Consider the following 11,036-nt stretch of genomic DNA (forward strand, 5'->3'; position numbering starts at 1 on the left):
AGAAAACTACTTTAAACTAATTTTTTTATTATGTTTAAATAAATAATAGAACAAAAAGAATTAAAAAAAAATTAAGGGTTAAAGCGCTAAATGGATCAGGGAGCAACATCGGCTAAGTTCAATATTGAAACAACGGGCAATTTAGAGTACAGCACACGACACTTCCATTGCACATGACCATGTATTTGCTCCCTCAACAATCAGAGATAAGTGTAAAGCATGTACAAGAGACCCAAAAATATATGATTTAAAAAATTGAAATTGTTTATGTAGATGGTGTAATATAACACCGAGGATAGAACTGATCAAGGTGGAATGGGACTCAGGGCAATGAGATATGCTCACTCCTCTTTTCCTGACCAGTACTCTTTACTGTGATAAGTTCAATTGAGCCTCCTAAGGATTGACTAAAACTCCTGATTCGAAACACGCCTCAGATTGTCAGGCATGCAAAGCTAATCCATATTTGTACAAGGGGTGGAATCTGCCACAAGGGATGCAAACGCTAATTTGGAGCAGACCAGGCCATGCGAACGCCAAAACTTTGGAAGGCAGTTCTGGGGAGATAGAAGTTATGGACATGAGCTGTACCAGGACCGAAATAGTGTGCATCCTGAGGAACTTCCATCAAGGCAACGCAAAGCAGGATGAATCCAATTTTCCATAATGCACTTAAGCATCTGCATTGGAGGAAAAATCAAACCTGGTGCCTAGAAAAATCCACTCATTGCTTTTTCCAGCTCCCTTACTTTAGCGATTAGGACATCCCTGTCCTTCTGAAGCTGTGAAATGGTAACCTCACGCTCCTCTTCAGCACCTTCTAACTCTTCCAACATTTGTCGGATCTCTTCAATGTCCTCCTCCTCTTCGGCGAGAGCCATGGCCTTTCTAAGCAACGACCGCACCTGCAATCGCTCAAAAAAAACCAAAAATCAGCTGCAAGTTATGCAATTAAGTTCTCACCATTCTACTCCCACTGCTACTAGCATTACTTTCCTCTCATACAAATCAAAGCAAATGTGAGGTGATTCACACACCTTCCCGGCACTTCTCTGAAGTTTTGCATTCCCACTGTAGGTCGGGGCAAATGTGGGCTTAGGCTGCTCTTCAGAAGCGGCCTTGACAAGCCTCTCTGGAACTTTGCGAGTTACCTTAACATGGATTTCGCCCTTGTTCACACCTTGCAATGGTAGCCATGAATCCAGCATTTGGTTTGGAGGTAGTCCCTCATAATCCACATCACAATGACCTATGCTAACAGTAGGGAGAATGTTGTTGTAGTCCTTTACATGAAGGACTAAAGGACTTCCATCATCTGGGAATTCCAGAGTTTGACCCCAGGTTGGAGTTAATGTTTTGTAGACAACCTGCAGCCCAGTAGTATTTCGTGAGCTGAAGGGTGCATAAACAAACTAGTCTAACATAATATAGCAAAATCCCTACAAAACCAATTTAGAGGCCTAGAAATTCCTCTCCAAGATGAAAACATTCCTCAGTCACCTCAAGAAAAATTAGGATTTTTTCTTACCTTAGTACGTTTTTTGATTTGACCGTATCGCACACTAACATACGGATCACTTGTTCCTCCCCAGTCCGCTGCTACAAGGTCTCGGGCCTCAACGAGCACGATCTCCACCACGCATCCATCCCCAGTTGGATGTGATCCATTTTCGGAGCCATTCTGAATTGAACACCATGGCATGCTAAAAGGTCAACTTCATTCGCGACTGATAAACAGCGACTCCGCTACTAGACCAAAACACAGGAGAATAAAATTGTGATCACACCTTCAAGAATGCCTCTTACAATCTAATTAAAATGCGTAAAAGAAACAAAGAAGAAATTTCCATGAGATGTTTAGAAACCCACACTGGAAGGAATCTGTGAGAGCTCAGGGGCAACAACTTCGATTCTAAGGTGAATTTCTCCTTGCTTAATTTTCTCCAAGGGTACCCACACATCTTTAGGAGTTCCCTCCTCGATTCCTTGCAAATTCACTCGTGCACTTCCCAAATTCTCGTCTCCAAAGCGGTCAGCATCATAACACTTGATTTTGAGATACTCTCCACCGGTTACCTCTTGAAATAAAAAATCTTGATTCCACGTGGGATTCAGTTCCTGATTCACGATTTTTGTCTTGCGAATAAGCTGTAACAAACAATCAAAACAAACACTTCCTTAAAGAGATTCCTTACATAAAACAAGTATTTAATACAGAATATATAATCCACAGCAATTGCAATACAAAAGCCTCAAAACACACACTAGAAATTGAGCTATTCCAAGAATGTGCTGTAACAATAAACGGAATGAACTCTTCAGAAAAAAGGTACATGAGAAAACATACCTTGCCATAAAACAACTTTAGATATGGATCACTTTTACCAGTCCTGTCCATTGGAGCCAAATCTCGGGCCTCAATTGCAGAGATGCGGAGCTTTCTACCAGTAAGAGTTGGTCGCATTGATTGAGCTCCCGCTGAGTTCTGTTGGCCAAGCATTGAACTGCTCGGAGAAGAATTTGCTACTGCTTTCGATCCATCAGAAAATTGCCATTCTTTAAGGACAAGTTTTACGGTCACCTGCCACGTAATAGAATAAGCTGAGTAGCCAGCACATTCTTAGAAAAACAGCTTATTGGCCGCCTAATAAGCTGAGTAGCCAGCTCCAGGGGCTTCGCAACCACGTTTTTCTAAAAATGTTGCGAAGTAATAGTGCACCCTTCATAGGAACAATGCTTAGAAAGTGCCTCCCACACGAAGCACGTCCAAAATATGTTGGAACTAAAAGCAAGAATTTGGACCAAAAGTAATGGACTATTAACTGCACCTCTCCAGATGCTACGTTTTCGAGGGGGATAGTGAACTCGACTTCTTTTCCACAGCTTTCAACTCGAGAAATAAGAACACTCTGAGCTGGACCCACAGCCCAGAAGATCGTGGAGTCATCGTCGACGTACTTCACCTGACACCCAAACCCCCATACTTGTGTTAGATAGTTAATTTTCTACAAAACAAACGCATTCCAACGACAATATCTACCTCCACCCTCTACGGTACTGATATTATTTTTGGTACGAAACCTACAGCTAATTAAATATCCTACTGCATAACAAGATACTTTTGGTCCAAAAATGCATCAAATAAACAATAACTATATATTCATCCCGACTGTCCAAAGGCACCGCTCCAAGGAGAACAAGGCAAATTGTGTAGATCTTCGGTCCTCATATGAGGATAGAAATATCTGACACAAATAGGGTGCAAATAAACTCTAAAATAAATAATATAAGGATTATGGGAACCACCTTAATTTCGCAACTTCCTAAAAAGTCATATTTGACATTTTGGCCTTGCTCGTACACATTTAGGTGCACAGTGCCCACATTTTCATGCAAAACCATGTCGTAGGTCTCGTTCCATACATGAGGGAAGGGACCACTCTGCATGCCTGTCTTGCGGGTCAAATCCTCACATGAAATCTCCACAAACCTCAGTTTCTCAGACTTCTTGTTTACAGATCCATTCTTGCTGCCACCATGGCTACTTCCATTGTTACTTCCATTGTTGCTCAAATGGACACTGGCATCACCGTTGGACATCATTGCATTGCTAGAGTTTCTAGAGTCTTGGGCGCTGCTTTTTGTCAAATCTCGAGCTGAAACAATAGTAACCGAAAAGATGCCCCCAACTGCCTTCTTTTTCCTATCCTCGGCAGGAAGAGAGAAACACCTTCTTCGGGGCTCCACCATTGTGCGATTAAGAGTGTCGACTAGTAATTTCTCCTGTTCCGATTTCGACGCAGTATTAAAATCGAGCTAATTCTTCATTCCAGGACCAGAGCTCCGAACTGTTTTCTGATGCTTCAAATAAATCAAGAACATACAAGAACTATCATACGAATCAAAAGTTTGAATCACTGACCAACCAAGATGAGATAAAAGGAAGCTCTGTTTGAGGATAAGACAGGGTGCCGCTGCCGAAGGCCAAGCCTATCCTGACCTCCGGGGTATTTTTGAAGGAAAAAAGCACTGCTTGTCCGTCCAGAACAGGAAGTAAGCGCAACTGAACACCAGAACCCACTCGAATATGTTATTTTATCTAGAAGCAAGAGCTTAAATTTTATGCATGTGGAGAAAATATAAGTCCTCACATGCAATTCCAACGAAAATTGACGAGTGAGTTCCTGACACGTTTACTCCATAAAATGCATGATTCATTTGTGATCACTTAGCATGCACACAATCAAGTGAGAGTGCATGGACACGTACATCACCCTTGATATGGATGCTATTGACTAAGATGGAAGCGGTTTTCCCGCGCAGAGGTCCCCCCAATTTGGCAGAAATCAGAATAGTCATTTCAGTAGTATCCCACTCGAAACCCATGTTTAATACCGCCTGCCAAAGGACAACAAGAACGTAACTTTAAGAAGTCCATCCATAAATGCACAAGGAACGGAACAACGTGAAGCACTAACAAACACCAAAACAATGCACACAGTACTCCAGACGTAATTTGTTTCGATCTTTAAAAAATCCTAATCATAGGATTCCAATGCGTAGCTTTAAAAGCTTGTTTAGATTTAAAAAGAGCAATTGTAGAGAAATACCTGCTCGCCTTCCGTCGACCAGTAAGCTCCCTCATGCGCGAACATAGGTGGGGCTGTTCCTAGATGGAATTCCGCGACTTCCATACTGATCTGTAGGGACAGAAAAGGTACAAAATAAGTTGTCTGGCTCTTTCGGCAGCATTCAAAACCAATGTAAACCAATCCACAGAATTCGCAATTAGTGTTCTAGGTCAGTGCCTGCTCCAATTTACAGGATATGAGGAGGAATATTAGTGGGTATGCAAGATTGATAATATTTTGAGAATAAGGGGTACAAGCCATCGTTGGAATTGTCAACAGGAAAATCGAACCTCCGATAAAGGAGAAGCAGCCGAGAATGGGCAAACCTCACCCTACAATTTCATCCCACAAACCAGAACAGACACCGGCGGAATATGAGCACGTAGGTTGGAACTTACGATGGGTCTAGGCTTCTTCTCCTTCAACCGACTCTGTAAATCACAATAAGCACCCCAAAAAACATCTTCAATTTAAGGATCAAATTTACTTAAACTTAAAATATAAAAAACTGCAAACCATAAATACTTTCAATTTATTTAGAACAAGAGGGATTGAACCGCATGAGTAATTAGATAACTCGTATAATTTCATGGCACTTGCAGGTAGAGAGATTATCTCTATAAAATGTGTAGAAATCAACCCAAGTAAATAACAGTGGAAAAGCTATGGTTCAAAGTCAAACGACGAGATTTGGCCAAGAAAGATAACCTGGACAATTCGACGAAATCTTTCAGTAAGCTTGGGCTCCAAGAAGTTAGGCCAGACATTCATAAGCATCCTGTTGAGCCATTCGCAGGGCTCAATAGGTGTGCTTGGCTGGTTTCAAAAAAACACTTCGTAAATGAAGATGGTACATCTAGAATGGATTTTGGTTCATGTAACAATCCCACAAAAAGCTAGTCTCAAAAACATCACGTAGCACTAGAATACATTCTGGACACAACCAACCCCTCTTCCTATGAGATACGTCACCTCGACCATGCTTACGCATTTCAATGAAGGTGGATTTTGATTGACATAGCAAGCTACAAAGTAACTCCAACACTGTTTCCCAGCTAAGATGCTTTAATTATGTGAATGGCACATAACAGATCTTCAACAACAACAACAAACCAAAAACCCATCTTCAGACACAGCAATACAGTGATCATGACTTGATTCTTGAGTACGTAGAAACGAACCTGACTACAAAGAATATGCCTTCTCCATCGGTTGTTTAGATCCTCCACTTCACGCTCACGTCGATGTTTACCATACTGCAGACATTGAATGTAATCAGCGGTTGTGCTCATTGAAAACATGACGTCGTAGCCATCTCATAACCTCACTCTTGAAGATGCACTTGTCTTACCAGTACCAATATCATATGGACAACAGCGGTAGACGAAACAAATCCTTCTTGAACACAACTCCGCAAGCATGAGTTCAATGATTTGTCCCAAACCACAATCAGTTCTTAAAATCCAGCATTCAAAATTGAGCATGTATTATCTCTTAACTAATTTTTAAAAATTAAAAAACAGCTTCTGACAACACAGAACGAATTCGCCAATCATGAGCAACAACAATACTCAAGAATGCAGCATCCTTCTGACCATACCTGGAGAGTGGCCCAGACGGTAACAAACACGGGAACCCAATTGGAGAATGATATGATCCACCGCTCCAAAATCCACGCCAAGAGGAAGACGGGGATTAAATAGGGCAAAGCCTGCTTCTCATGAAGTAGATGTTCCCAGAGTTCCTTTGCTTCCTTCGTTGCATCATTCACCATCTTCTTCTTCGACATTGTGATCTGTTTGTCTTCATTCACTACTCGGGGCCAAATAAACTAGTCCTAACCAGACAGATGATGTTACAAAATGCTTTCCTCAGTATAGCATGATTTTGCACATCTGCATCTGCGCGTCTAGAAACTCCTGAACTTAGCACCCATTCTGTACACTATTTCATCTGATCTGTTCCTCCACGCAGTTCCGCGGCAACACTTGGGAAACCCAGAATCCTTATTATGTGATGATGGATGTTATTCAGCAAGATCTCAATATAAGGCGACGCAACTGTCCCCATGCACCTGAAGCGGTTGTAATCCCTCCATTGAATTGAAAGATGGCAATGATACTAATAATGATAATGATGATAATAATGATAATAATAAAACAGAAGAAGAAGCAGAGTGGAGAAGAGAGGAGCCGACAATCTGCAACCAGGAAAGCACGATACCCAGCTCCTTTGTTCGCAAATCCAGTACCACGCACTCCACTCTACTCAAAGGTCCGAAGAAAAACACAGAAACCCTCCCACCCACCTACACCCACAGTCGGTAATCTAACACCAGAAAGACACGATATCCAGCTCCGCTATTCACAACAACAAGAGCCCACACTTCACCTTATTCGAAGGTTCAAAACTGCATTCGCGAAGCCTTGAAGTAACCCTCTGAATCCACACCGCTGAAAAACCAATAAATAAATAAAATAAAATAAACACACTTGACACTACACCACTTCGCGCTCCGACACCTCCTCCAGATCTACCCCTTCACGCGCATTCCCGATGACGCGAACCCGGCGAAACCCAAAAAAAAAAAAGGTAAAAAACAAAACAAAACAAAACAAAACAAAAACAAACAAACAAACAATCAAAAACAAAACAAAAACACAAAAAGCGAGTCGTCGCCCTTTGTCAGGCGCGCTCTCTCTCTCTCTCTCTCTCTCTATCTCTCTCTCCCTCTCGAGCTCTGGGTGCCGCAGGCGGTGCTGGGAAGTGAAAGGGGGGGGGGGGGGGGGGACGAGAAGCACAAGCGCGACCACGACCACGATTGTCGTGTTCCAGGCATCAACCAATCACCCCATCCATCCCCATCATCCCCGCAACGCTGAAATGCTGCATCGATACTATTTTCCTGCCTCGTCGCACCATCAATCAAATCCACTGGGCGGTAAACCCTCTCATCCGCGTCAAGAGATGACTGACTGACTACACATCCTGTGCCATGCCACATAATTCTTCAGCAGGTACGTGTCAATAGTAACTGACATCGGAGGAGAAGGAGGAGGAGGGAGGATGAAGTGGCCATGTTATCAACTTTACCCCACCCCCTCCCTCCCCCTCCCGCCCTGGCCGTGATGCAAAGGGAGGGTACGGAGAAAGGAAAGTCATCTCGTCATCATCCCGGTGGGGCATTGAATGACTGACTGATGACGTTCCGGCGGCATCTAGCGAGTGAGTGAGTCCCCCTGGTCAAGCTCGTGCAGGCTCCGCGGGGTTCGGGATGGTAGTGGGGAGAAGGGGCACAAACTCGGCCTGCTGCTATTGGGGTGTTGCCTTGGCGGGGAGCGCAGATTTTCAGGGCTCTGGGTCCTCGATTCGCCGAACCCCTTCGGCGCCATTCCGCCGTGGATGGATAGAGAAACAGAGAGAGTCCTGCTGCTTCTTCTGCTGCTTCTTCTGCTGCCAATTGCTGCTATCGATCATTCCAGTAGTTCGCGGATGATCTCCCCACCCTCCCACTGGGGGTGGGGCTCTGTTTGTTTTGTTTAAAATCAACAAAAACATTACATTGAGTTGGTAATTTTTAATCTATCAAACCGATCTTTCGCTCAATTTACGGTGTAGGGAAACCGAACATGTTATCTTTTTTTCTAATTTTATGGTGGAGATGGTTGTTTGATTATATTTTTGTTTTTATTTTTTGTAGGAACTGTTTCAGTATCTAGGATGACATGTTATATAATAATCTATTACGTGTATAGATTAGATTTCGAATCACAAACGAACAATGTTCTATGATATATGTATATATATATATATATATATATCATTACAATGTGCAAATAATAGGAATAGATGGATGGCATGATCTTCTTCTTCTATAGTCTTTTTTATAGATGGTATTTGTTTTTATTTTGAGGATGAATGTGTGATTGGATTCAAACTGTTTCATTTGGAGGAGGACACAACATATGGTAAGATGGTAAGTGATGTAGAGTGTAAGAGGATGCAATCTTTTGTGATTTTGAATGAATGAATGAATGAATGAGTGGTTTGAGTGGATTTGTAGTTTTTGTAAGATTATTTTTAATATTTATGTTTATTTTTTATTTAAAATGATAAAATATGTTTCAAAACTCATAAAGCATAAATAAACAAATGACCTGAAATATTCTCAACTTATAGGTAAGTTGTTGTCACAAAATTAGTGGTTTATAACATGTATCCAAATACTTTAGTATAAGAGTAATATATTTAAATGTTAAGATTAATTAAATATATTTATTAAAAAACATGTTTTTATTAAAATATCAAATAATATGAATGAAGTATATAAATAAAAATATCCATATAATTTAACTATAAACTAAAAAATTATAGACTTTTGAAATTTTTGTAAGATAAAATTTTAAAAATAATATTATTGTTATTTCAATATTTAGAAAATGTATTTGATATATTTTAAATTACATACATAAATATGTTTAAATTAAGATCAAATATATATATATATATATATATATATATTCATAAATTAAAATTGTATGTCATAGACATAATTGACACTAGTAATTACTAAATAAGAAGAATTAAATAGAAGTAAATAAAAATATATAAATTATATATTATCTTACAGAAAGCTTTTTAGAAGCTTCATAGACACAATTTGACTTTATATGTGTCTATAGGTCATTGGTAGGTTAAAAACTTGGCCAAGTATTGTACATATTGGCCATTTATGGTATAAGTTGGTAATGTGATGCATATATAAGAAACTTGTTTTGCAAATTAGACAAATATCTTGTAAGTTGAATATATATCAAAGGTTCTTTAGAACATTGCCTCATAGATCCTAATTAGGTAACATATATAGAGGAAAGTGTAAGGCATTCCTTACTCTTATTAATTCCTTTCTTGTTTCTTGTATAGTTTCAAGTATCTATAGTTTTTTTTGTCTTTGGTACTATCAATTTCTATTTCTTCTTGAATATATATATTTTTTCATTCTTATTTTTATTTTCTTTATTTGAGATACATCTCACTTGTTTAATTATATTCTTTAAGTTTTTATCCATGATATTATATCAAGATTATACTTATAATATCAAATCTTTGTCTTTTTTAATTAATAGTGGATTGTCTTCTTTCTTTTAATAAGATTTAAGAAAATTAGAAGTTATAGATTATCCTCTTTTAAACTTATATTATTCTTAGAATTTTCTTTGTCCTTCAATCTTTTCTTTTACTTATCTCAAGTAATATTAAATATTATTTTTTCTACTCTCTTATTATGGTAAAACTTTTTAAAATGAAGAGTACAACAATATAAGTGGAAGAATGAATGAATGAGTTAATTCTTCCAATGCATTAACTCAATTTACTACTACAAAGAATAATCAAATTAGTTAGAAGTGAAGATATAAAGATGAATGGAGTTGTTTCAACATCTATACCAAATTATGTTACTTTTTTTTATGATAGAACATTGTTTAAGCACCAAAAAATAAAGAATTGCCTCGCTTAAGAAGTTTGATGATAAAAACTTAGTAATATTCAATATTATTATATCTCCATAATATCTAATCATTTTAGTTAAAAAATATAATACATGATTATATTGAATTTGTAATAGTCTTGATTTTTTCCAAAGCATAAATAAGACTTTTTCTAATAAAGTAAAAAGTCATAAGTCTAATATAAGTAAACTTCTATTTATAGGTATAAGAACTTTTATGCATATTGTAAAAGAAGAGTCATCCTTAGTTATTTGTATTACACATATTTTTAATGATAGAAAGACTTAAAGTGACATTTCAATCTAATTTTAAAATTATTATTGATATTTTTTAGAAGAAAAATATATATTTACTTCCAAAATATCATTTTCATGACTATTTAATTCACTTTTAAGAAAGAACTCAATCCCCATTTGGATCAATTTATAGCTTACTATAAAATGAGTTGGCTAAATTCAATCAATACATTAATGAGAATTTGGTCAAGAACCTCATACGCCATTCAAAATTTCTAACAAGAGCTTCTATTTTTTTTGTAAAGAAAAAAATTGGCAATGTGGCATACATATAAGAAACTTTCTTTATAAGTTAGGTAAGTATAAAAGGTCTTATAGAATATTACAATGTAGATCTTAGTTAGGTAGTATATATAGATGCAAGTATAAGGCCTTCTTTATTCTTATCAACTCTTTTTTATTTATAGTATAATTTCAATAGTTTATAGCTTTTTATCTTTTACACTAGCCATTCTAGTTTTTCCTTGAATATACATACTTTTTTAATTATTTTTTTGTTATCTTTCTACGAGATATATTTCATTTATTTGATTACTTTCTTCAAGTTCTTGTCCTTGGCATTATGTCAATATTTAATAATTTTGTACTTGTATATAGAT

At 38.0% G+C, this 11,036-nt stretch overlaps 1 protein-coding gene across 1 annotated transcript; it reads right to left on the minus strand.

Annotated features, from left to right (window-relative positions):
* Positions 1 to 222: 222 nt before the first annotated feature.
* On the minus strand, positions 223 to 7,727 carry LOC112286754 (synaptotagmin-5). The gene is made up of 14 exons (XM_024528991.3): positions 6,232 to 7,727; positions 5,813 to 5,887; positions 5,340 to 5,447; positions 5,030 to 5,062; positions 4,611 to 4,700; positions 4,270 to 4,398; positions 3,923 to 4,063; positions 3,307 to 3,783; positions 2,829 to 2,963; positions 2,348 to 2,581; positions 1,870 to 2,148; positions 1,529 to 1,681; positions 1,038 to 1,367; positions 223 to 905 (listed from the first exon to the last, which is right to left on the minus strand). Exons 1-14 carry the CDS (start codon positions 6,418 to 6,420, stop codon positions 711 to 713), a joined length of 2,568 nt encoding a protein of 855 aa, XP_024384759.1. The 5' UTR covers positions 6,421 to 7,727; the 3' UTR covers positions 223 to 710.
* Positions 7,728 to 11,036: the final 3,309 nt, after the last annotated feature.

The sequence above is a fragment of the Physcomitrium patens genome, chromosome 9 (genome assembly GCF_059467195.1).
Source record: "Physcomitrium patens ecotype Gransden chromosome 9, ASM5946719v1, whole genome shotgun sequence".
NCBI lineage: Eukaryota > Viridiplantae > Streptophyta > Bryopsida > Funariales > Funariaceae > Physcomitrium > Physcomitrium patens.